We start from the raw sequence: 27309 nt of genomic DNA, 5'->3' as shown, positions 1-27309 counted from the left end.
GGCCATCATGGCAAAACCCTGTCTCTACTATAAATACAAAGATTAGCCAAGTGGGGTGGTGCATGCCTTAGTCCTGGCTACTTGGGAGGCTGAGACAGGAGAGTCGTTTGAACCCAGGAGGCGGAGGTTGCACTGAGCCAAGATCATGCCACTGCACTCCAGCCTGGGCGACAGAGTGAGACTCCCTCTCAAAAAAATATAAAATAAAAAAATAAGAGACCCCTAACCAAAAAAAAAAAAACAGAGAGAGAGAGAGACCTCCCCCTCTTCCACCTCCTCAAAGAAGCAGCCGGTGCTTGTCTTTCTGCCTTGTCCATGGCTGTTTCCTCGGCACCTGGCACTGACCTCAGTGGATGGTGGATAGGCAGTTGGGGGGTTGGCTCAGCCTAACCTGTGAGTTTGTGCCCCTTCTGATGTCCACCCTTGGCTGTGGTTCAAAGATTGCCCCTCCAAGGGCTGTGGGCTAGGTTTCTGAAGAGGAAGCTAGGCTTGGCAGGCAGATGGATGAATATGTCTGCGGCACGGCAAGCCTCTGCCTATGGGCCCCCGCCGGGGCCCTGCTCCACACAAGGCTGGGCTTTGGGTCTCGGAGCCTGTAAGGTGGGCTCCCTGCCTCCCATGGCCTCCACCCACACTCATCTGTACCATGTCCCACGCCTGCCCTTCCTTCCAGCGCAGCCCTGCTTCCCCATGTGGACTCATGGGGCCTCTGCTCACAGTGGTCCCCTTCCAGCTTCTATCTGCTTCCCTCCTCCGATCAGAGCTTTCCTTACAAGACCCTCCTCCTCCAGGAAGCCTTCTCAGGCTCCCCAAGGCTGCTGTGGGCTCTCCCTTAGCCAGGACCCCATAGCTCTGTTTTTTTTTTTTTTTTCTTTTTGAGACGGAGTCTCGCTCTGTCGCCCAGGCTGGAGTGTAGTGACGCAATGTCGGCCTCCCGAGTTCACGCCATTCTCCTGTCTCAGCCTCCCGAGTAGCTGGGACTACAGGCGCCCACCACCATGCCCGGCTAATTCTTTGTATTTTTAGTAGAGGTGGGGTTTCACCGTGTTAGCCAGGATGGTCTCAATCTCCTGACCTCGTGATCCGCCTGCCTCAGCCTCCCAAAGTGCTGGGATTACAGGCGTGAGCCACCGCACCCGGCCTGCTGTGTTGTCTTCGGTTCAGTCAGTCATTGATCACACATTTTCCATGTGCCAGTCCCCGTGCTGGGGATATGGAGACACATGCCCTCAGGGAACCCAGTCATGGGGAGCATGGCATGTGCAGACAGATAATCAGCATTGAATATGTGACTCTGACAGCACGACCTCATGTTGAATAGGACCGACAGGCGTGCAAAAGGTGGGCTGACAGCACCAGAGCAGCCCCGGGGTGGGGTGTGCTCCAGGGTCTCACGGAAGCAGTGACGCAGTCCTGTGGAGAGTAATGAGGCTGGGAACAACATATGGAGGACATTGCGTGCTATGCTGAAAACTTCAGATTGTATCCATCTGGAAAATGTGAAGATAATAATGGAATCTATCTCATAAGAGAATTTGAGGAGGGAATACATGCAAAGTGCTCACAGCGGTGCCAGGCACACCACGGGTCCTCACTAACGCTTCGCTATTATCATTATTGCTCTCTGAGGTGATGAAGAGCCACAGAAGGCCTTTAAGCAGGAAACTGATATTCACATCTGCATTTTGGAAGGATTATTCTGGCTGTGGGGCTGAGTGGGTCAGAGTGGGGCAAGAAGAAAGAGGCAGGAAGAGGCTGAGCCTCAGTTGGGGTGGCCTGGCCCAGGGCAGTGGCAGCAGGTTGGAGAGAGCTGAGGGGGTGGGGGAGCACCAGAACCTGGTGACTGGCGGGGTAGGGCGTGGAGGAATTTTGAGGTTGACTTGTAGGTTCTGGCCTGGCACCGAGGGGTGAGGGTGCCTTTCGCTAAGGTGGAGTCCCAGCAGCAGCACCAGGTTTGGAGGGGAAGCTGATGAACTCAGCTTTGAAAGGACTGAGGTTGAAGGACTTCCTGGTGGAGGAGTCAAAGAGGCTGCTGGGTACTGTGGGGAGAGCTCTGCACTGCTGCGGGGGTTATGGGCAGCTCTAGCATATGGTGTAAGAATCAGGTGAGCAAATGAGGTCACCCAGGAAAGGTTGTAGAAAGAGAAGAGGGCCTGGAAGGAACCCTGGAGGAGCTCTGTCCTCCTGCCCATGGGAAGGGCAGGGGAGAGAGAGGAAACAGAAGGAGCAGCCAGAAAGGAAGAGAGCGGAGCAGGGAAGGTTCCTGGACTACCTGAGAGGGGTCACCATCCCTTCCATCTGTGCTGGCTCATTTCATTAGTGAATGTAGGCCTTTGGGAGGGACTCTGGGTATTCAGAGTCCTCAGCAGTGTCGGGACTGCCTGAGAGGGGGCCACCACCTGTCCTAGCTCATTTCATAGCTGAATGCAGGGCTTCCCCTGCCCCAACCCAGCTCAGACCACTCTACCAGACAAGGGGATTTGGTACCATGGTCAGAGGAGTCCCTAGCCCATCACTTTTCTGATAAGTCATGTGGCAACCTGTGAGCTCCATGGCTGACACCACGAGATAGAGGGCCTGGCTGTGGCCTGTGGAGTGAAGGCAGGATGTGAGCATCACCGGGAAGGCTGGGTCCCCTGCAGGAGAAGCAGGTCAACCTCGGCTCTTACCCTACCTCACCTGCTTTCTCCACTGTCTGCAGTCCATCGACCCTGGACAGCAGTTCACGTGGGAGAATTCAAACCTGGAGGTGAACAAGCCCAAGAACCGCTATGCGAATGTCATTGCCTACGACCACTCTCGAGTCATCCTTACCTCTATCGATGGTGAGTCAAGGGGGTGCCCCTCCCGTCCCCTTGCTCTCCTCCCTTGCTAGCTAGGGCAACATGTCATTCTACAGAGGATGTTCACGAGTCTCAGGGGTGTACTGCGGCATGGTGGGCTGTGCTGGGGACCCTGCAGTAATGCCTTCCCACCTTCTTTCTTATCCGCAGGTGTCCCCGGGAGTGACTACATCAATGCCAACTACATCGATGGCTACCGCAAGCAGAATGCCTACATCGCCACACAGGGCCCCCTGCCCGAGACCATGGGCGATTTCTGGAGAATGGTGTGGGAACAGCGCACAGCCACTGTGGTCATGATGACACGGCTGGAGGAGAAGTCCCGGGTGAGGCTGCAGGGCCCTGCCAGGAGGTGGACGGGAAATGCCGAGCCACAAGGTGATACAGGGCACCTTCTTCTGTGCCGCGTTCTTCTGTGGAGGAAGTCGTTCAAGGGATCCTCAGATGCTATTATGTTTCTGGGGGTATTATGCTCCGCAGATACTGGGGTGTTTCTGGGATAGAGCCTGTTCGCCAGATGCTCGTGGGTTCCTTAAGATGCTAGTATGTTTCACCAAATGCTGCCATTTTCTGAGAATGTTAATGTGTTCCCCAGTTGCTGGCACGCTCCCGGGGTGTTCACATGTTCCCCAGATGTTGGAGTGTTCCTGGGGCATTAACACATCTCCTAAGTTAATTAGTGGAAAGAGCTGCTGTTATCTGTTTTTGGACTGCAAAGCATTGACTGGAACGTAAAATTTACAGAGCTTGAAAATGGCACATAAACGTTATGGGTAAATTCGGCAGAAAATGTGCCTGGTGCGATCTGGCCTTGAATAAATAATTTTCAATTATGGCCCTTATTCCACTAGCTAGGGCAGGGTGGTGACATAGCTTGAGGACCTGATGTGACTTGTGGAGGACAGGGGGCAATGGATCTGAGAGCTCAGGGCTAGGGAGCCTTTGTAGCCAGAAAGGCTACAGCCAGGGAGTAGACCAGCCTCCACCCTGCTTCTGCCCATCTGAGCCTGTGGGCTTCCTTCAGCCTGCCCTGCTCATCCCCCTGCAGGTAAAATGTGATCAGTACTGGCCCGCCCGTGGCACCGAAACCTATGGCCTTATTCAGGTGACCCTGTTGGACACAGTGGAGCTGGCCACATATACTGTGCGCACCTTCGCACTCCACAAGGTATGGCCCTTCCCCAGTGCTTCTCTCTTACCCAGACACCATGAGGACAGTAGCCTGGTGTGGATGTGGTGTGCTGGGTTGGGGGAGAACCGGAGCCTGGGTGTTGGAGGGTCAGAGGCTCAGGTGTGTGAGTGTGGTGTGATGATCCATGTTACAGGAACAGTGCTAGGAGCTCCTTCAGGCTACTCTCTGTGGCTTCTGAGTCCCATCAGGGAGTGGTGGGTCTGGCCTCAGCGTCAGGTCATTCTGCCCTGAGTCTGGCAGGCAGGCTCCTAGTTGCCAGTATGTCCCCACTTTGTCCCCCAGAGTGGCTCCAGTGAGAAGCGTGAGCTGCGTCAGTTCCAGTTCATGGCCTGGCCAGACCATGGAGTTCCTGAGTACCCAACTCCCATCCTGGCCTTCCTGAGACGGGTCAAGGCCTGCAACCCCCTAGACGCAGGGCCCATGGTGGTGCACTGCAGGTGAGAGGGTACAGTGGCACCCAGAGGGGTGGGGTGGGAGGTGGGGGCACCTGTGCCTCAAACTGAGCCTGTGTCCTGCAGTGCGGGTGTGGGCCGCACCGGCTGCTTCATGGTGATTGATGCCATGCTGGAGCGGATGAAGCACGAGAAGACGGTGGACATCTATGGCCACGTGACCTGCATGCGCTCACAGAGGAACTACATGGTGCAGACGGAGGACCAGTATGTGTTCATCCACGAGGCACTGCTGGAGGCTGCCACGTGCGGCCACACAGAGGTGCCTGCCCGAAACCTCTATGCCCACATCCAGAAGCTGGGCCAAGTGCCTCCAGGGGAGAGTGTGACCGCCATGGAGCTTGAGTTCAAGGTGGGGCTCGCGGCGGGCCTGCTTGGCTCCAGGGCCTAGACTGGGACATGCGGATGACCCCCACCCCCACAGGAGGCCTGGCCTGACCAACCCCTCTCTCTCAATAGTTGCTGGCCAGCTCCAAGGCCCACACGTCCCGCTTCATCAGCGCCAACCTGCCCTGCAACAAGTTCAAGAACCGGCTGGTGAACATCATGCCCTATGAATTGACGCGTGTGTGTCTGCAGCCCATCCGTGGCGTGGAGGGCTCTGACTACATCAATGCCAGCTTCCTGGATGGTTATAGGTCAGCGTGCTTGTCACTGCCCCACCATGCCCTACAGGGGGCTAGGCCTGTGCCTGGCTGGTGGGGGTGGGCAGTAGAGTAGGGCCAGCCTAGAAGACCAGAGAGGGCTGGGTAGAGCGATGAGGACTTCCTGGAGGAGGGGTGATCAGAGCAGGCCCCAAGGGGCTAGGCAGCCTAAGGGGAGACTCTGGGGGCAGCAGCACCTCCAGCATGTCCAGTCTTATGTCCACCCCAGACAGCAGAAGGCCTACATAGCTACACAGGGGCCTTTGGCAGAGAGCACCGAGGACTTCTGGCGCATGCTATGGGAGCACAACTCCACCATCATCGTCATGCTGACCAAGCTTCGGGAGATGGGAAGGGTGAGCCCACCCTTTACCCCAGGGCCCCTGTCACACCTGGGAGAACACCAGCCACCCTTGGGGGAGCTGCCACCTATGTTACTGTCTCCTTTCACACCCCAGCTGCTGCGTCAGCATAGCCTCAGGCCCCCGTTATTACCACCTGAGGCATTTGTCCCAGAATCCTGTGAAGCCTGGCACCCCTCCCCCATTCCTTCTCACCTGATCACGGAGGCCCGGCCGTCTGTCCACAGGAAAAATGCCACCAGTACTGGCCAGCAGAGCGCTCTGCTCGCTACCAGTACTTTGTTGTTGACCCAATGGCTGAGTACAACATGCCCCAGTATATCCTGCGTGAGTTCAAGGTCACGGATGCCCGGGTGAGTGAGTGCGCTGAGTGTCCGTAACGCTGCCTGTCCACATGTGGGGCGGGTGGCTGCCGTAGCTCAAGCTTGAGGAATCTGAGGCGGGGGTGGGTATTAGGGTGTGAGCACATCTCCCCCAGTGGCCTCGGGTGCAGTGGCACAGATGCATGCCTGTGTCATGGTACTACCCTGGTCTGGTCCAGAGGGCTGGCAGTCTAAGGCACAAATCCTAATCATGTCCCCCACCCACCTTTCCCAGGATGGGCAGTCAAGGACAATCCGGCAGTTCCAGTTCACAGACTGGCCAGAGCAGGGCGTGCCCAAGACAGGCGAGGGCTTCATTGACTTCATCGGGCAGGTGCACAAGACCAAGGAGCAGTTTGGACAGGATGGGCCTATCACGGTGCACTGCAGGTGGGACTGGCCCCGTGGAGGGCTGGGGCGGGTGGGCCTGAAGGCCTGGCAGACCCGCTGCGTGAGGCAAGCAGGACTTCTGACCCACCTGTGTTTCTGAGCAGTGCTGGCGTGGGCCGCACCGGCGTGTTCATCACTCTGAGCATTGTCCTGGAGCGCATGCGCTACGAGGGCGTGGTCGACATGTTTCAGACCGTGAAGACCCTGCGTACACAGCGTCCTGCCATGGTGCAGACAGAGGTAAAGCAGACCAGCCTGCAGGGCCAGGGCCTTGGCAGCAGCCCTGCTGGGAACCCTAGGCTTCAGCTGCAGTTTGTGCACACAGGCATGTGCGATCATGCTGCCAACCTTTTACATGGCCTGCAGTAGGCATGGTGGTGTGTGCTTATGGTCCTACCTACTTGGGAGGTCAAGGTGGGAGGATCACTTGAGGTCAGAAGTTCGAGGCTGCAGTGAGCTGTGATTATGCCACAGCACTCCAGCCTGGGTGACAGAGCAAGACCCTGTTGCTGAAAACAAAAAACAAAAAGGCTGCAACATTGCCTTTGCTGCCGGGGGGCTCAGGGATGAGTGAGATGTGTTCTTTCATTCAGCAGCTCTCTGCTAGCCCCAGTGGTGTGCCTGGCTCTGGGCAGGGTTGCACATAGCAGTCCTTACGGGGTGCCCAGTCAGGAGCAGAGAAACATGATTGGGATGGCAGATGGAAGGCAGGTAGATGTGGGGGCCTGGGAGAGTGACAGGAGAGAGATGAGCCTTCAGAGGCTCTTTCAGGCTCCCCCGCACACTGCCTGACGTAGCTGCCAGGGCCCAGCACCTGTTCTTGGCCAGCAGAGGCTGACTCCATGGCCCATGGCTGCAGTGTTGAGTGTCAGCTGTGTGGTGGGGGTGCCCACTGGCGCCACCCACACTGACCAAGCCCCTGTCCTGGCAGGACCAGTACCAGCTGTGCTACCGTGCGGCCCTGGAGTACCTCGGCAGCTTTGACCACTATGCAACGTAACTACCGCTCCCCTCTCCTCCGCCACCCCCGCCGTGGGGCTCCGGAGGGGACCCAGCTCCTCTGAGCCATACCGACCATCGTCCAGCCCTCCTACGCAGATGCTGTCACTGGCAGAGCGCAGCCCACGGGGATCACAGCGTTTCAGGAACGCTGCCACACCAATCAGAGAGCCTAGAACATCCCTGGGCAAGTGGGTGGCCCAGCAGGCAGGCACTGTGGCCCTTCTGTCCACCAGGCCCACCTGGAGCCCGCTGCAAGCTCTCTGTTGCGCTGCTGCGTTTCTCATGCTTCTTCTCATGGGGTGGGGTTGGGGCAAAGCCTCCTTTTTAATACATTAAGTGGGGTAGACTGAGGGATTCTAGCCTCTTCCCTCTGATTTTTCCTTTTGCGAATCCATATCTGCAAAGTGGGGCACTGTAGGGGTTGGGGTTTATTTTGTTTATTTTGAGTTCACTTCGGATCCTTATTTTGTATGACTTCTGCTGAAGGACAGAACATTGCCTTCCCCATGCAGAGCTGGGGCCGCCAGCCTGAGCGGAGGCTCGGCCGTGGGCTGGGAGGCGGCGCTGATCCGGCTGCTCCTCCAGCCCTTCAGACGAGATCCTGTTTCAGCTAAATGCAGGGAAACTCAATTTTTTTTTTAAGTTTTGTTTTCCCTTAAAAGCCTTTTTTTAGGCCACATCGACAGTGGTGGGCGGGGAGAAGATAGGGAACACTCATCCCTGGTCGTCTGTCCCAGTGTGTGTTTAACATTCACAGCCCAGAACCACAGACGTGTCTGGGAGAGCCTGGCAAGGCATTCCTCATCACCATCGTGTTTGCAAAGGTTAAAACAAAAACAAAAAACCACAAAAATAAAAAACAAAAAAAAACAAAAAACCCAAGAAAAAATAAAAAGAGAATCAGCCCTTGGCTTCTGCTTCAAACCCTCAAGAGGGGAAGCAACTCCATGTGCCTGGGGTTCCCAAGGGAGCTGCTGGCTGACCTGGGCCCGCAGAGCCTAGCTTTGGTCCCCAGCATTGCAGTATGGCGTGGTGTTTGTAGGCCGTGGGGTCTGGCTGTGTGGCCAAGGTGAATAGCACAGGTCAGGGTGTGTGCCACACCCCATGCACCTCAGGGCCAAGCGGGGGGCGTGGCTGGCCTTTCAGGTCCAGGCCAGTGGGCCTGGTAGCACATATCTGTCCTCAAGAGCAGGGGCCAGATGATTTTCCTCCCTGGTTTGCAGCTGTTTTCAAAGCCCCCGCGTATCGCTCTTTTCCACTCCAAGATGCCCTCCTAAACCAATGTGGCAAGACTACTGGACTTCTATCAATGGTCCTCCAATCAGTCCTTATTATCCCAGCTTGCTGAGGGGCAGGGAGAGGGCCTCTTCCTCTGGGCAGCGCTATCTAGATAGGTAAGTGGGGGCGGGGAAGGGTGCATAGCTGTTTTAGCTGAGGGACGTGGTGCCGACGTCCCCAAACCTAGCTAGGCTAAGTCAAGATCAACATTCCAGGGTTGGTAATGTTGGATGATGAAACATTCATTTTTACCTTGTGGATGCTAGTGCTGTAGAGTTCACTGTTGTACACAGTCTGTTTTCTATTTGTTAAGAAAAACTACAGCATCATTGCATAATTCTTGATGGTAATAAATTTGAATAATCAGATTTCTTACAAACCAGGCCTCTGTCTCAGCTGTTTCTGGAACCAGAGAGTCTGGGCCAAATCAGTAGCTAGGATGGGTTCCGGAGATTCCCTGCTCCTGAGGAGACGGGGAGGGTATCCTAAGTATTTGTGCCAGCGTAGGCTCCTGGCATGGCTACCCACTTTCAGAAAGGAGTGCTTATAAACCCTGAAGACCAGGCCACCAAGAGCCAGCCAGGCCGGAGCCACCAGTGCATGTGAGGAGCACCCTAGGCCAGGGAGCATACCTTTTGCCTCTCTTTCCCTTTAAGACTCCGTGGGTTGCACTGTGGGGGCACTGGGACTGCTCCTCTCCCACTACCTTGGAGGAGAGGGATGGCCCTGTGACAGTAGAGACTGACTCTATGGAAATTGGTTAGTGAGGTCTGTAATTATTGCAATGTGGATAATGGACACAAGAAACACAGTGTGTCCACCTGGCCCGTGGATGCAGCTGCATCGCCCACTGAGCTGTGCAGCTGCTCTGCCCACTGAGCTGTGCAACTGCTCCACTGGTGAGCAGACAAGTCCTACCAGGTTGTCAAATTGTGGAACTTCTAGGGATACAGATGAAGAAGACCCAGAACAAGGTGCAAAGAGAAATGGCATAAGTCAGCAATGACTACACCAAGGCAGCACCTGACCCAGGGAAGGCTTCCTGGAGGAGGTGGCATTCAGGGTGTTTCGTAGAATGAGTGGCAGTTTTTTTGTTTGTTTTTGAAATGGAGTCTCACTCTGTTGTGAGCCTGAAGTGCAGTGGCACAATCTCAGCTCACTGCAGCCTCTGCCTGCCAGGTTCAAGCAATTCTCCTGCCTCACCCTCCTGAGTAGCTGGAGTTACAGGTGCCCGCCACCATACCCAGGTAATTTTTGTATTTTTAGTAGAGATGGGAGTTCACCATGTTGGCCAGGCTGGTCTTGAACCCCTGACCTCAGGTGATCCACCCACCTCGGTCTCCCAAAGTGCTGGGTTACAGGCATGAGCCACTGTGCCAAGCCAAGTAGCAGTTAGTTTTTAAAGGAAGGGAAAGGTTTTCCAATGGAACATGTACAAAGGCTTGGAAGCTTGTAACAGACCAACTTTGCAAGAAACTCCAGGAAGAGCATTAAGACTGGAGTAGAGAGACATGGCTGGGAAGGTGGGCCGGATGGAGCCAGATCGTGCAGCTGAGGGGATTGAAGTGATTGTCAGAGGGATGCAGGTATCCCTGGCAGGTGCAGTGCTTCTGTTCTTAACACCCTGGGCCACCTCCATTGAGTCCTTCACCGCGTCCTATTATTGGCAGCCATCTCCTTGGGGGCTGTGAGTGACTGAAGCCTGGCACCAAGGCTCTTCGGGGTATCCCCAGCACCTAGTTCAGTGCCTGGCATATTTCTATTCAGAAAAAAGGCACCATCATTACATGATTATTGATGGTAGAAAATTTGATTAACTTTGCTAAATAACAAGCCATTGAACATTTTCAAGTAAGGGATAAATACCAGGTGTTCACTTGAGGAAGACCAGCAGTCAGGACTGCCCCAGGCAGGCTCTGCACTGAGGGCACGATGGTCCTGCTCGCCAGTCCTCGGGAGCAGCCGGCAGAATGATCCTCCTCTCTCCACTCAGATGAGGAAACAGGCTTATATGGAATCACTCGTCAGATACCACAGGGCAGGTAAGCGCCAGAGCTGGGACCGGCGTTTGCTGATGTCTGCTCCAGAGTCCCTGCCCTTTCCATTGCCAGTGTCAGCCTTCCCTGTCCTCCTCTTCCCTCCCTCCTCGCTACCCCCTGCAAACCTGCTCCTCCTCCAGGGACCCCATTGCAGTGCTTGGCACCCCACGCACCCAGTATTCCAGGCAGGCATCGCTTGTGTGCTCACCCCCACGTCCACTCATCATCACACTCTGCCTGCTTGACCTCCACGCCTGTTGTCTGCATCTCCACAGCCAAATCCCAGGCCGCTTTCCCTCTCGCCTGGACTGCCGCTGTGCTTCCTACGAGGCAGTCTGCCCCAGCACTGCCTGGGCCAAGCCGTTCTCAGCACAGCAGCCAGAGTGATTCTGCCTTGCAGGGCAGACATGACCAAGTCACTGTCCTGAGGAGACCCTGGCAGGCCCTCACAGTCCCCATGGTTTTCCATGCTCTGCAGAACCTAGCCTATGTGACCTTATCTTCCTTCACCCCTCTCGCCCCCTGCCCTCCAGCCGTCACAAAGTCAATTCTTTAAGTGTCGTGCCTGCCTCACCTTTTTTGGTTTTGTTTTGTTTTGTTTTAAGATAAGAGTCTCACTCTGTCACCCAGTCTGGAGTGCAGTAGTGCAATCTCAGCTCATTGCAACCTCTGCCTCCTAGGTTCAAGTGATTCTCCTGCCTCAGTCTCCCAAGGATTACGGTGGCTCACGCCTGTAATCCCAGTACTGTGGGAGGCCAAGGTGGGTGGATCACCTCTGAGGCCAGGTGTTCGAGACCAGCCTGGACAACAGGGTGAAACCTTGTCTCTACTAAAAAGTACAAAAACTAGCTGAACGTGGTGGCACACGCCTGTAATCCCAACTGCTCAGGAGGCAGAGGCTGCAGTGAGCTGACATCACACCACTGCACTCCAGAGCAAGACTGTCAAAAAAAAAAAAAAGGGATTGGGCATGTGAGGGAAGGTTTGATTGATTGATCTAGGGTGGTCAGGGGACACATCATTGAAAAGATGGGACTTGAGGAAAGATTTGAATCTGGTGAGGAGTTTTGCATACGTATCTTCAAGATGAGCATCGAGGCGGAGGGAGCAGCTACAGCAAAGGCCCTGGGTGGGAATGTGCCTGGTGGATGGGGGTGCAAGAGGGTAGCAGGGGATGAGGTTAGAGAGGAAGTGGGGCCAGCTCCTTGACCATTGAGAAGACTGCAGAAATCCAGTGGTGGAGCGAAGTGACCAGATTGTGGTTATATCTTAAGGCAGACCTGATAGAATTTGCTGATGGACTCGATGAGAGAGAGGAGTCAAGGTTGACCCCACAGTTCTGGCCTGAGCAGCTGGGAGGATACAGTTACGATTTGTTGAGCTGGGGAAGGTTGGACCGAAGAGTTAAGCACTCTACTCAAGGGTCCCAACTGGAATTAGTTGGAGTTGATATCACTCCCAGCTCTGCTTAACTCCAGGGCTCTTCTCACACTGCTACCTGCCTAAAGCTAGAAATCATCAGATGCATTAAGAAAAAAATATTTGGCCGGGCGCGGTGGCTCAAGCCTGTAATCCCAGCACTTTGGGAGGCCGAGACGGGCGGATCACAAGGTCAGGAGATCGAAACCATCCTGGCTAACACGGTGAAACCCCGTCTCTACTAAAAAAATACAAAAAATTAGCCGGGCGAGATGGCGGGCACCTGTAGTCCCAGCTACTCGGGAGGCTGAGGCGAGAGAATGGCGTAAACCCGGGAGGCGGAGCTTGCAGTGAGCTGAGACCCGGCCACTGCACTGCAGCCTGGGCGACAGAGTGAGACTCCGTCTCAAAAAAAAAAAAAAAAAAAAAAAAAATATTTGGGGCCAGGCGCAGTGGCTGACGCCTGTAATCCCAGCACTTTGGGAGGCAGAGGCAGGCAGATCACGAGGTCAAGACATTGAGACCATCCTGGGCAATGTGGTGAAACCCCATTCCTACTAAAAATACAAAAATTAGCTGGGCATGGTGGCACACGCCTGTAGTCTCAGCTACTTGGGAGGCTGAAGCAGGAGAATTGCTTAAACCCAGGAGGCGGAGGTTGCAGTGAGCTGAGATCACTACACTGCACTCCAGCCTGGGTGACAGAGCGAGACTCTGTCTCCAAAAAAAAAAAAAAGAAAAGAAAAGAAAAATATATTTGGAAGGAAATATACCAGAGGGTTGTGAGGAGGATAGGTGACTTTTGTTCTTTGTAATTCTCCAAATTTTCTATGAGGACTTAATTTTTTTTTTTTTTTTTTTTTTTTTTTTTTTTTTTGAGATGGAGTCTCCTTCTGTCACCTAGGCTGGAGTGCAGTGGCACAATCTCGGCTCACTGCAACCTCTGCCTCCCGGGTTCAAGCGATTCTCAGGCCTCGGGTGCCTGCCACCATGCCTGGCTAAGTTTTGTATTTTTAGTAGAAATGAGCTTTTGCCATGTTGGTCAGGTTGGTCTCGAACTCTTGACCTCAGGTGATCTGCCCGCCTCAGCATCTCACAGTGCTAAGATTACAGGCATGAGCCACTACGCCCAACCTGAAGACTTAATTTTTTTTATTATTTTATTTATTTGTTTAGAGACTAGAGTTTCTGTTGGCCAGGCTGGAGTGACATGATCTTAGCTCACTGCAGCCTCCATCTCCTGGGCTCAAGCAGTTCTCCTGCCTCAGCCTCCCAAGAAGCTGAGATTACAGGCGCGTGCCACTACGCCTGGCTAATTTTTTGTGTTTTTAGTAGAGACAGAGTTTCACCATGTTGGCCAGGCTGGTCTCGAACTCCTGACCTCAGGTAATCCGCCCGCCTTGGCCTCCCAAAGTGCTGGGATTACAGGGATGACCCACTGTGCCTGGCCAATATTTTAATTTTCAAAAGCAAAAAAAAAAAAAAAAAATTATTTATTAAAGCAACAACAGAAACCTTTTGACTAGGATCCAGGTGTGCAAAGTTGAAGTCCCCATTCTTCTCCCCATTCGCTGGAGTAGAGTCACTGTTAACAGTTTAGTCTACATCATCCTGGGCATTTTCTATGAATATACAAACATGTATAAGAAACTTTCTATTTTATGTAACTAGAATGATATATTCATATCTTGCTGCAAGTTGCCCATTTCATTTAAATACATTCATTTAAGGCCTGGTGTGGTGGCTCATGTCTGTAATCCCAGCACTTTGGGAGGCAGAGGCAGGTGGATCACGAGGTCAGGAGATCGAGACCATCCTGGCTAACATGGTGGAACCCCGTCTCTACTAAAAATATAAAAAATTAGGCCGGGCGCGGTGGCTCAAGCCTGTAATCCCAGCACTTTGGGAGGCCGAGACGGGCGGATCACGAGGTCAGGAGATCGAGACCATCCTGGCTAACACGGTGAAACCCCGTCTCTACTAAAAATACAAAAAAACTAGCCGGGCGAGATGGCGGGCGCCTGTAGTCCCAGCTACTCGGGAGGCTGAGGCAGGAGAATGGCGTAAACCCGGGAGGCGGAGCTTGCAGTGAGCTGAGATCCGGCCACTGCACTCCAGTCCGGGCAACAGAGCGAGACTCTGCCTCAAAAAAAAAAAAAAAAACAAAAATATAAAAAATTAGCTGGGGCATGGTGGTGAGTGCCTGTAGTCCCAGCTACTCAGGAGGCTGAGGCAGGAGAATGGCGTGAACCTGGGAGACGGAGTTTACAGTGAGCCGAGATCACGCCACTGCACTCCAGCCTAGGCGACAGAGCGAGACTCCATCTCAAAAAAAAAAACGAAAACAAAAAAACATTCATTTGGCCGGGCGCGGTGGCTCAAGCCTGTAATCCCAGCACTTTGGGAGGCCGAGACGGGCGGATCACGAGGTCAGGAGATCGAGACCATCCTGGCTAACACAGTGAAACCCCGTCTCTACCAAAAATACAAAAAAACTAGCCGGGCGAGATGGCGGGCGCCTGTAGTCCCAGCTACTCGGGAGGCTGAGGCAGGAGAATGGCGTAAACCCGGGAGGCGGAGCTTGCAGTGAGCTGAGATCCGGCCACTGCACTCCAGTCCGGGCGACAGAGCGAGACTCCGCCTCAAAAAAAAAAAAAAAAAAAAAAAAAAAAAAAAAAAAAAAAAAAAAAAAAAAAAAAAAACATTCATTTAAACATACTTTCTGTGTCAGGAGCTCATTTTTTTTAACTACTATATACTATTCTGTTATGGATGTCCCGTAATTTTAAAAATGGTTATTTATATAGCTTTTTTATTAAGTAAGTGGATGCATATGATAAAACAAATAAAAATTATTCAGAGGCTGGGCACGGTGGCTCATACCTGCAATCCCAGCACTTTGGGAGGCTGAAGCGGGCAGATAACCTGAGGTCGGGAGTTGGAGACCAGCCTGACCAACATGGAGAAACCTTGTCTCTATTAAAAATACAAAATTAGCCGGGCGTGGTGGCACGAGCCCTGTAATCCCAGCTACTTGGGAGGCTGAGGCAGGAGAATTGCTTGAACCCAGAAGGCGGAGGTTGCAGTGAGCCAAGATCACGCCATTGCACTCCAGCCTGGGCAATAAGAGTGAAACTCCGTCTCAAAAAAAAAAAAAAGATGCGGTCTTGAAGGGTCCAAAATAAAAGGTCAGGGCTGGGCACGGTGGCTCATGCCTATAATCCCAGCACTTTGGGAGGCCAAGATGGGTATATCATGAGGTCAGGAGTTCGAGACCAGCTTGGCCAAGATGGTGAAACCCCGTCTTTACTAAAAAATACAAAAATTAGCCAGGCACAATGGTGGGCACCTGTAATCCCAGCTACTCGGGAGGCTGAGGCAGGAGAATCGCTTGAACCTGGGCAGGTGGAGTCTGCAGTGAGCCGAGATCACACCACTGCACTCTAGCCTGGGCAACAGAGCAAGACTCCATCTCAAAAAAATAAATAAATAAATAAATAAATAAATAAAATAAAATAAAAGATCAGCTTTTCTTCCTTCTCTCCCCAACTCTAGTTTCATTCCCTGCAATTCCTGATTTTAATTCTTCCAGTGGCAGCCATCACATGCCTTTAGTAGCTGGTGCCTATTGTCTCCTTGGCTATAAAATGTATGGAATTTAGTCAACTCACATGATCTCTACCTCTACCTCCTGATTTTGTTCGATATATTATTACTTTTAATTCTTCTAGAGTTCGTTTCATAACTTTAAACACTATATTTATTTATTTATTTTATTTATTTTTGAGACGGAGTTTCGCTCTTGTCGCCCAGGCGGGAGTGCAATGTCACGATCTTGGCTCACTGCAACCTCCGCCTCCCGGGTTCAAGCGATTCTCCTGCCCCAGTCTCCCCAGTAGCTGGGATTACAGGCATGCACCATTATGGCCAGCTAATTTTGTATTTTTAATAGAGAGGGTTTCTCCATGTAGGTCAGGCTGGTCTCCAACTCCCAACCTCAGGTGATCCGCCCACCTCAGCCTCCCAAATGCTGGCATTATAGGCGTGAGCCACCGTGCCTGGCTAAACACTATATTTAAACACCTGTTTCTTGATTTATCACCTGTTGGCAGTATCTATTGATTACCCTCTGTGAAGAATGAGAAAATTAGCTCACTTTCCTTGATTCTCCCTTTTCCCTCCTCCAACTACCATTTTTTGTTATTTCACATTGTCAAGGTTTCTAATACTTTCTGTTTTGTTAATATAATTAAGTCTTTCTAAAAATTGAAAACCAATAAATAGCATTTTAATTGTATGTTTATGAAAAATCGTTCAAACATCAATTTCAAACAAACTTCAAACAATTTCAAACTTTTACTTTTTTCTCTATGTTCTTCACTTCTGGATCATATTCAGCTGCCACCGCCGCTTGTACCACATGAGTCTTTCTTGGATTCTTTTTCACGCTGGTAGAGTACTCCCCCTCACATAATTTTTTCACAGAGCATTATGAACTTTCTGTTTCTTGCATGTCTGAAAATATCTTTTACATTCACACTCCATTTTAACTTTGGTCTGGGCTTCCTTATACAAGATAATTTTCCTCAGAAACTTGTGAAGACATTGTTCTTAGTTTTGTATTAAGCAGTTGTTGGAGGAGGAAGACTATCCAGCAACAAATTACCCTGTTTGTTTTTCCCATGACCCACGTTGATTTTTTTTTTTTTCTTTTTTTTGACGGAGTCTCACTCTGTTGCCCAGGCTGGAGTGCAGTGGCGCAATCTTGGCTCACCGCAATCTCCACCTCCCGGGATCAAGCAGTTCTTCTGCCACAGCCTCTTAGTAGCTGGGACTACAGGACGCGCCACCATGCCCGGCTCTTTTTTGTATTTTTAGCAGAGACAGAATTTCGCTATATTGGCCAAGCTGGTCTTGAACTCCTGACCTCATGATCCACCGACCTCAGCCTCCCAAAGTGCAGGGATTACAGGCATGAGCCACCACACCCAGCCTGTTGTTTTTTTTTTTTTTTTTTTTGAGATGGAGTCTCAGTCTGTCGCCCAGGCTGGAGTGCAGTGATGCAATGTCAGCTCACTGCAACCTCCACCTCCCAGGTTCAAGTGATTCTCCCACCTCAGCCTCCGGAGTAGCTGGGATTACAGACACCCACCACCACACCCGGCTACTTTTTGTATTATAAATTATTATATGTACAGAGTCTACTTCTGGGCCATGAGTCTGTTTCATTCATCTGTCTGTTCAGTCTAAGATGAACTACTTATTTAACTTTGGTGGCTTTATTACCTGACACAAGTAATTTTTATTTTTTCAAAACTAATAAGTGCCATTCCCCTATTTTTCTTCCAAATGGACATTAGATTACTTTTTTTAAATTCCCCTCCCTCAATTTTTATTGCGGATTTTTATTTTACTCAAGAAAGTTGACAGTAACATTTCTGAAGCATGTATGTGTTAACATAAAACAGAAAAGCAGGTTGGAGTCTAAATGAAGCTTAAAATTTCTGATGAAAAGAAAGCTGTATTCCTCCAGCCCTGCTCAAAGAGAGGAAGCGCTCTGACTTATGCAACCATCCCAGGTTCTAGAGTGAGAGCTGTGATGTAATTCAAGGATACTTGGGACCTGTCCATGGTCCCCCAGTAATGGCAGGCTGTCACTTTTGACACTTGATGCCCTTGTCCCTGCTGGTCTATCTAACCTTCCACACGTGGTCCATCTCTCTTTTTCACTCCAGCCTTATGTAAATACTTGTGGTTTCCTAAGCACACGGTGTTAAACACTTATAACAATCGAAGGGTTAAATTACCCTAATAGATAAGCTTTCTTTCAAATCAGTAAGAGCAAAAGTAAACACCCTAATAGAAAATGGACACAAATAGGCCATTTCAAAAGGAGATAGGCAAATTCCAGTAAAAATACAAAAGCTATTATCCTCACTACTAAAAAAAGAAGTACACATCAAAACAAGAATGAGGTACCGTCGACCCTCTGTATACATGGGTTCTGCATCCATGGATTCAACCAACCTCATATCAAAATTATTCAGAAGAGGCTGGGCGCAGTGGCTCACACCTGTAATCCCAGCACATTCGGAGGCCAAGGTGGGTGGATCACTTGAGGTTAGGAGTTCAAGACCAGCCTGGCTAACAACATAAAAATTCATTGGTTGTGGTGGCACACACCTGTAATCCTAGCTACCTGGGAGCTGAGGCTTGAGAATCGCTTGAACCCCGGAGGTGGAGGTTGCAGTGAGCCAAGATCGCGCCACTGCACTCCAGCGTGGGCGACAGAGCAAGACTCCATCTCAAAAAAATACATATATGTGTGTGTGTGTATAGGTATGTATGCATGTATGTGTATGTGTATATGTGTGTATTAGGGAAAAAACTTTCATCTGCACTGAACATGCACAGACCTTTTTTCTTGTTAGTATTCCCTAAACAATATAGTGTAAAACTATTTTACATAGCACTTACAATGTATTAGATATTATAAGTAATATAGAGATGATTTAAAGTATAAGGATAAGCAGAGGTTATATGCAAGTACTACACCATTTTATATTGGGGACTTGAACATGGGCAAATGTTGGTATCTATGGGAGGTCCTGGAAGCAATCCCCCATGGATACTGAGGAACAACTGTTCAACTGTTTGACTGTCAAATTGGCAAGAGTTATGTGTCAATATTGATGCAGGGAATTAGGCACTTATAAATTACTAGTGGGAATATAAACTGGTTCTACGTTTTTGGAGGAGAATTTGCAATATCTATCAAAACCCTTAAATTATGCTTTAATTTGACCCAGCAATACATGTTTAGGAATTTATATAAAGAAAACAATTGGACACATAATTTGAAAATCTGTGGGGAAAAATTCACTACATCATCATTCATGATACTGAAAAATTGAACATATTATACACACACATATAGGCTACCACCTTGCTGAAGTGAATCCAAAGACCATTAGTGTCGGCATCACCTGGGAGCTTTCGAGAAATGTAGAATCTAGGCCAAGCACAGTGGCTCACGCCTAATCCCAGCACTTTGGAAGAGGCGGGTGGATCACTTGAGGTCAGGAGTTTGAGCCCAGTCTGGCCAATATGGTGAAACCCCGTCTACTAAAAATGCAAAAAATTAGCCAGTCGTGGTGGCGGGCACCTGTAATCCCAGCTATTCAGGAGGCTGAGGCAGGAGAATCGCTTGAACCAAGGAGGCGGAGGTTGCAGTGAGCCAAGATTGTGCCCCTGCACTCCAGCCTGGGTGACAGAGCAAGACTCCATCTCAAAAAAAAAAAAAAAAAAAAGTAGAATCTAGCTCAGGCATGGTGGCCAAGTGGTAATGTGCCGGTCTTGTAGAAATGTAGAATCTTAGGCCCCACCCCAGACCTGCTGCATCAGAATTTGTATTTTGACAGTTCCGTATGGCATTTGCATGAGCATTAAAATTGGAGAAACACTGGCAGGCATAGACACCAAAATGTTAGCACATTTCTGGGTGGTTATGTTCCCTATTTTAAATGCATTTTCTAATTTTCCTACCTCTGATACGCACTTTTTTCATAAGCATGTGTCACATAGAAAAACACAGCATGCTGTGGTTGCACGTTATCCCCTCTTCCTGGAGCCCTTCCTAGCACATCTCATCCAAGATCCGTCTTCCAGGAGTCCCTCCTTAGCTCCTCGTCTTCCTTGCTCAACTAGTCTCACATCCAGCTGTGTTGCTGGTCCAGGAACCATAGCACTGTGCTGAAATTATTATCTATGCTTCCTCAGCTGTTCAAATAGTAAAATAGGGGGAAAATACCAAGAAAATTATCCAGGCTGTCGTGCAGAAAGGAAATGAAAATTGGCATTATAATTATGGTTTGATTCATCGGTCTCCTCCACTGGACTGTGAACTTCTTGAGGACAATAGCTGTGTCTCACTTGCCTCCCAGCTTAGAGCCTGCCCAGAGTCGGGACTCCATCAGTGTTTGCTGAGTGGATGCTGGCCCTGTGGTGGGAAGTCACTCTGATTGTCAGAAGGAATGCCTGGCAGCTGCCACCATCCAATCCTCAAGAATCTTCGCTCCCAACACCTCAGACCCTTTTGCTCCCTCCCTGAGACACACCCTAGTCCACTCCCAGAAGGAATTCACATCTCACAAGGGATCTCTGCATCCACCACACCAAAGTTCACTCTTACCAGGATGAGCTGCTTTTCTCCCAGTTCCCCACACCAACAGTAGAAATACTTTACGTGGAGATTCACCAAGGAACATTACGTTCAAAATCAGTAAGGAGGTGGCTGGGTGCCGTGTCTCATGCCTGTAATCCCAGCACTTTGGGAGGCCGAGGCGGGTGGATCACCTGAGGTCAGGAGTTCGAGACCAGCCTGACCTGGAGAAATCCTGTCTCTACTAAGAAGACAAAAAACTAACCAGGCATGGTGGTGTGTGTCTAATCCCAGCTACGCAGGAGGCTGAGGCAGGAGAATTGTTTGAACCTGGGAGGAGGAGGTTGCAGTGAGCTGAGAATGCGCCACTGCACTCCAGCCTAGACGACAGAGGGAGACTCCATCTCAAATATTAAAAAGTAGTAATAAGGAGAGCGGGATGTGATGACACACACCTGTAATCCCAACTACTCAAGAAGCTGAGGCAGGGCCAGGAGCAGTGGCACACACCTGTAATCCTAGCACTTTGGGAAGCCACGTTTGAGGCCAGCCTGGCCAACATGGTGAAATTAAAATTACAAAAATTAGCCAGACATAGTGGCAGGCGCCTGTAATCTCTGCTACTTGGGAGGCTGAAGCAGGATAATTGCTTGAACGCGGGAGGTAGAGGTTGCAGCGAGCTGAGATAGCGCCGTTACACTCAGCCTGGGCAACAGCAAAAACTCTGTCGCAAAAAAAAAAAAAAAAAATGCTGAGGCAGAAGGATTCCTTGAGGCCTTGAGTTTGAGCCTTTAGTGTCCCATGATCTTGCCTGTGAATAGCCATCCCACTCCATCCTGGGCAACATATCAAGACCTCATCCCTAAAATAAATAAATAAGGGTTACCTAGTCTTGAGCTGGAGGGAGGTTTTTAGCCCCAGAACTGGGATACTCCTCAGTCTCCCCGAAAGAGCTGGTGTCCCAGGTGCTTTTTCAGGGTTTGCCCTTTCCAGCCTCCCCCCTCTGTCAGATTTTCAGAGCATTCTCTGTACTTACCCACACCTGAGCTCCTATGTGGTCCTAAAGATTTAAATCCAATAAACATGGTGTATACCTATTATGTTCTGTAATAATACCTGCTAGAATTATTAAGCACCTAAATATGACAAGCATTTTACCTGCATTGTTAAAATTCAGTTCCTCAGCCGGGCGCGGTGGCTCAAGCCTGTAATCCCAGCACTTTGGGAGACCGAGATAGACGGATCACGAAGTCAGGATATCGAGACCATCCTGGCTAACACGGTGAAACCCCGTCTCTACTAAAAAATACCAAAAAAAAAACTAGCAGGGCGAGGTGGCGGGCGCCTGTAGTCCCAGCTACTTGGGAGGCTGAGGCAGGAGAATGGTGTGAACCCAGGAGGCGGAGCTTGCAGTAAGCAGAGATCCGGCCACTGCACTCCAGCCTGGGTGACAGAGCGAGACTCCGTCTCAAAAAAAAAAAAATTCAGTTCCTCCAAAAACCCTGTATAGTAGCTTGTATTACGATCTCCTTTTGCAATGGAAGACAGGTTCTCAGAGGTCAATCAATTCATTGTAAGTCACACAGCTAGAAAGAGAGCAGAACCCAGATTTTTTTTTTTTTTTTTTTTTTTTTTGAGACGGAGTCTCGCTGTGTTGCCTGGGCTGGAGTGCAGTGGCCGGATCTCAGCTCACTGCAAGCTCCGCTGCCTCCCGGGTTCACGCCATTCTCTTGCCTCAGCCTCCCAAGTAGCTGGGACTACAGGCACTCGCCACCTCGCCCGGCTAGTTTTTTTTTGTATTTTTTAGTAGAGACGGAGTTTCACCGTGTTAGCCAGGATGGTCTCGATCTCCTGACCTTGTGATCCGCCCGTCTCGGCCTCCCAAAGTGCTGGGATTACAGGCTTGAGCCACCGCGCCCGGCCAGAACCCAGATTTAAGCCTGGTTCTGTGAGTCCAGAGCCTGAATGCTTAACTACCATACAAACCAACCCACCTAGCGTCATTTGTCCATTCTTTCCACAAATCATATTCCAATGATATTTATTGAGCACTTACTATGAACTAAGTAAGCATTGTCCAAGGTACTGAAATTCAATGGTGAAATAATAAAATCCCTACCCTTTTTTTTTTTTTTTTTTTTTTTTTTGAGACAGGGTCTCACTCTGTCACCCAGGCTGGCATGCCGTGGTGCGATCTGGGCTCACTGCAACCTCTTGCTTCCCAGGTTCAAGTGATTCTCATGTCAGCCACCTGAGTAGCTGGGATTACAGGCGTGTGCCACCATGCCTGGCTAATTTTGTATTTTTAGTAGAGGTGGGGTTTCGCCATGTTGGCCAGGCTGGTTTTGAACTCCAGACCTCAAGTGATCTGCCTGCCTCGGCCTCCCAAAGTGCTGGGATTACAGGCATGAGCCACCGCGCCCAGCCCAAAGTACCCTTAGAAACCTTAATGCGGCAGGAAGACAGACATCATTCAAAGAAATCTTACACACACACACACAATCAAAAGCTCAGATGCTTTGCAGGAAGCGTGCAGAATGCATAGAGAGCCCCTTTCTCACAGAAGCCTCTGACTCCCCACACTAGTCCAGGTCCCACAGCATGGGACAGCAGGACCCAGACAAGTGTGAGGAATCGGAGGCTTCTGCAAGGAAGAGGCTCAACAGGGTGTGAAGATCCTGAGGCACGAGGGAACATAGCTCTTTCAAGGGGTGTTTTAGAAAAACAGAACGAGCTGGGCGCGGTGGCTCAAGCCTGTAATCCCAGCACTTTGGGAGGCCGAGACGGGTGGATCACGAGGTCAGGAGATCGAGACCATCCTGGCTAAAACGGTGAAACCCCGTCTCTACTAAAAAATACAAAAAACTAGCCGGGCAAGGTGGCGGGCGCCTGTAGTCCCAGCTACTCGGGAGGCTGAGACAGGAGAATGGCGGGAACCCAGGAGGCAGAGCTTGCAGTGAGCTGAGATCCGGCCACTGCACTCCAGCCTGGGCAACAGAGCAAGACTCCGTCTCAAAAAAAAAAAAGGAAAAGAAAAAGAAAAACAGAACGAAGGCCAGCATGGCTGCAGCCCAGAGAGAGCAAGGAGAGAGCGGTGCAGGAGAGGGTGCAGAATGGGCAGGGGCTCTCGCAGACATGAGCAAGGCACTTTGGATTCAGGATAGGGCTGCAGAAATCTTTTAAGGGGTCTTCAATAAGGTAGTGAGTTCATTGGATTTGCTTTTCTTCGCCTTTGAGACAGGGTCTCACTCTGTCGCCCAGGCCTGAGTGCAGTGGTGCAATCACGCCTCACTGCAGTCTTGACCCCCCGAGTTCAAGCCATCCTCACACCTCAATCTCCCAAGTAGCTGGGACTACAGGTGCACACCACCATACCTGGCTAATTTTTAAATTTTTTTTGTAGAGACAGGGTCTCACTATGTTGCCCAGGCTGGGGACTTACTTTTTTGACAGATCACTGTGGCACCTATTTGGAGAACAGATTGGAAGGGGCAGGAGCAGAAGCAGGGAGTCTAGTCAGGATGCTGTTGTGGTGTTCCAGGTGGAGAGTGATGGCTACTTGAAGTATAGTGATAGTGATGGAGAGGCAATAGAAGGATTCAGGATATAGTTTTGAAAGTGGGTAAGACTGATAGGATTGGATGTGGGCTGCTAAAAGGACCGAGAATGACTGAGCACCTGAGTGAATACTGGTGCCTTTACTGAGGTGGGGAACACTGACAGCAGAGTAGACTTAAGGGGAGAACCAAGAGTTTACTTTTTTTTTTTTTTTTGAGACAGAGTCGCCCTCTGTTGCCCAGGCTGGAGTGCAGTGGCGCAATCTTGGCTCACTGCAACCTCCACCTCCCGGGCTCAGGCAATTCTCCTGCCTCAGCCTCCCAACTAGCTGGGACTACAGGCGCAAGCCACCATGTCTGGCTAATTTTTTTTTTTTTTTTTTTTGAGATGGAGTCTCGCTCTGTCACCCAGGCTGGAGTGTAGTGGCTGGATCCTGGCTCACTGCAAGCTCCATCTCCCGGGTTCACGCCATTCTCCTGCCTCAGCCTCCCGAGTAGCTGGGACTACAGGCGCCCGCCACCTCGCCCGGCTAGTTTTTTGTATTTTTTAGTAGAGACGGGGTTTCACCATGTTAGCCAGGATGGTCTCGATCTCCTGACCTTGTGATCCGCCCGTCTCGGCCTCCCAAAGTGCTGGGATTACAGGCTTGAGCCACCGCGCCCGGCCTGCCCAGGCTGGAGTGCAGTGGCGCGATCTCGGCTCACTGCAAGCTCCGCCTCCTGGGTTCCCGCCATTCTCCTGCCTCAGCCTCCCGAGTAGCTGGGACTACAGGCGCCCGCCTCGTCACCCGGCTAGTTTTTTGTATTTTTTTTTTTAGTAGAGACGGGGTTTCACCGTGTAGACCAGGATGGTCTCGATCTCCTGACCTCGTGATCCACCCGTCTCGGCCTCCCAAAGTGCTGGGATTACAGGCTTGAGCCACCGCGCCCGGCCAATTTTTTGTATTTTAGTAGAGATGGGGTTTCACTGTGTTGCCGAGGCTGGTCGCGAACTCCTGAGCTCAGGCAGTCTGCCTACCTCGGCCTCCCAAAGTGCTGGGATTACAGGCCTGAGCCACCGCGCCCGGCCAAGCGTTTACTGTTGTTGAGTTGAAGTACCTGTAATTGTCCCAAGTAGAGGGATGGAGTTGTTATCTCTGTATTTCCAGAGTCAGCACAAAATAGGTGCTTAGTAAAAAGTCTTGAAATAAAAGAATGCACGAGTAGGTAAAATTTAAGCCAAGTCTTAAAGAATGGATGGCATTTGTCCTTGAGAAGAAGTTATTTTAGTGCCTGAGATTAAAAAAGCAAACAAACAAATAGAACACAGGGTGGAAGCAAAGGATAAAGGAATGAGTGCGAGGTAGACATGGGCCATGGGGCACCTTGTTCCTGCTCCCCAAGGCTTTCTGCTTTTGTTTTTTTGAGTTGAGTCTTACTCTGTCGCCCAGGCTGGAGTGCAGTGGTGCGATCTCGGCTCACTGCAACCTCCACATCCCGGATTCAAGCGATTCTCCTGCCTCAGCCTCCCGAGTAGCTGGTATTATAAGCATGTGCCACCACGCCTGGCTCATTTTTTTTGTATTTTTAGTAGAGATGAGGTTTCGTCATGTTCGAGGCTGGTCTCAAACTCCTAACCTCAGATGATCCGTCCCGCCGCGGCCGCCCAAAGTGCTGGGATTACAGGTGTGAGCCACCGCGCCTGGCCATCCCCAAAGCTCTTTGTGTCTTTGCCTGTAACAGCAAACCATCCTCTGCAGAGTAGAGAGAACACATCAGCTAGGAAAGAAAACAATGTCTGTGTTAAACATTGGAACTCAGTGTATTTGTGGGTATGTGTGTGTCTGCGTCTAAGCTTTTTTTTTTTTTTTTGGATGCAGTCTTGCACTTTTGCCCAGGCTGGAGTGCAGTGGCACGATCTCAACTCACTGCAACCTCCGCCTCCTGGGTTCAAGCGATTCTCCTGCTTCAGCCTCCCAAGTAGCTGGGATTATAGGCATGCAGCACCATGCCTAGCTAATTTTTGTATTTTTAGTAAAGACAGGGTTTCACCACGTTGGCCAGGCTGGTCTCGAACCACTGACTTCAGGTGATCTGCCCTCCTCAGCCTCCCAAAGTTCTGGGATTACAGGCATGAGCCATCATGCCTGGCCCGCTAAGCATTTTTATATTTATATTTCTATATTTCATAGGCTAGAGGGCCTGGTATTGCCAACTGACCTTGTCTTTAAGGCTGAATTAAGGCTGAATTTTCTTTCTTATTTATATGGACTAAACTGGCTGCAGAAGCCCGCTCCCCAGGGAACCAGGCTGACCAGGTCAGAGTGTGTCAGTGTGTTCCTGGTGCTTACTCTCATGGCTTCTTATCTGGGCGGCTCCTGTCAGGCTCTTTGTCCAGAGCTTCCCGAAGTACAAGAGAAGATTGTTTACTTTCTTTCAGCTACTGGTGTCCACTGGCAAGGGCTGAATGTAAATGACCCAGAGGTGAAGGCTGAAGGCATCATTAGTCTACAGACATAGTCCTTGTTCATTTATTCATTCAGTTTCAGTTTATCATTCATTCTTTCTTTCTTTTTTTTTTTTTTTTTTTTTTGGATGCAGTCTTGCTCTTTTGCCCAGGCTGGAGTGCAGTGGCACGATCTCAACTCACTGCAACCTCCGCCTCCTGGGTTCAAGCGATTCTCCTGCTTCAGCCTCCCAAGTAGCTGGGATTATAGGCATGCAGCACCATGCCTAGCTAATTTTTGTATTTTTAGTAAAGACAGGGTTTCACCACGTTGGCCAGGCTGGTCTCGAACCACTGACTTCAGGTGATCTGCCCTCCTCAGCCTCCCAAAGTTCTGGGATTACAGGCATGAGCCATCATGCCTGGCCCGCTAAGCATTTTTATATTTATATTTCTATATTTCATAGGCTAGAGGGCCCTGGTATTGCCAACTGACCTTGTCTTTAAGGCTGAATTAAGGCTGAATTTTCTTTCTTATTTATATGGACTAAACTGGCTGCAGAAGCCCGCTCCCCAGGGAACCAGGCTGACCAGGTCAGAGTGTGTCAGTGTGTTCTGGTGCTTACTCTCATGGCTTCTTATCTGGGCGGCTCCTGTCAGGCTCTTTGTCCAGAGCTTCCCGAAGTACAAGAGAAGATTGTTTACTTTCTTTCAGCTACTGGTGTCCACTGGCAAGGGCTGAATGTAAATGACCCAGAGGTGAAGGCTGAAGGCATCATTAGTCTACAGACATAGTCCTTGTTCATTTATTCATTCAGTTTCAGTTTATCATTCATTCTTTCTTTCTTTTTTTTTTTTTTTTTTTTCTGAGGCAGGGTTTTGCTCTGTTGCCGAGGCTGGAGTGCAATGGAGTGCAATCTTGGCTCACTGCAACCTCTACCTCCCAGAGCTCAAGTGATCCTCTCACCTCAGCCTCCCAGGTGGCTGGGACCACGGGCGCACACAACCATCTGACTGATTTTTGTATTTTTTGTAGAGACAGGGTTTTGCCATGTTGCCCAAGACAGGCTGGTCTTGAACTCCTGGGCTCAAGCAATTCACCTGCCTTAGGTTCCCAAAGTGCTGGGATTACAGGTGTGCCCAGCCCATTATTTTATTGCACATACATCCTCAGGCTGACTGC

The 27309-nt window shown here is 50.5% G+C and overlaps 1 protein-coding gene across 1 annotated transcript in view; it reads left to right on the top strand.

The window, feature by feature from the left end:
* The window catches only part of PTPRF (protein tyrosine phosphatase receptor type F), a 99253-nt gene extending 90349 nt beyond the window's left edge, over positions 1-8904 (top strand). Inside the window, 11 exon segments of the mRNA XM_033226745.1 lie at positions 2702-2825; positions 2994-3169; positions 3892-4011; positions 4318-4472; positions 4554-4839; positions 4947-5125; positions 5361-5487; positions 5721-5846; positions 6091-6245; positions 6350-6485; positions 7177-8904. Of these exon segments, the coding sequence (XP_033082636.1) occupies positions 2702-2825; positions 2994-3169; positions 3892-4011; positions 4318-4472; positions 4554-4839; positions 4947-5125; positions 5361-5487; positions 5721-5846; positions 6091-6245; positions 6350-6485; positions 7177-7245 (1653 nt within the window). The 3' untranslated portion in view covers positions 7246-8904.
* Positions 8905-27309: the final 18405 nt, after the last annotated feature.

The sequence above is a fragment of the Trachypithecus francoisi genome, unplaced genomic scaffold (genome assembly GCF_009764315.1).
Source record: "Trachypithecus francoisi isolate TF-2019V2 unplaced genomic scaffold, Tfra_2.0 Lachesis_group12, whole genome shotgun sequence".
Lineage (NCBI taxonomy): Eukaryota > Metazoa > Chordata > Mammalia > Primates > Cercopithecidae > Trachypithecus > Trachypithecus francoisi.
This window is presented reverse-complemented; position numbering and strand designations above follow the sequence as displayed.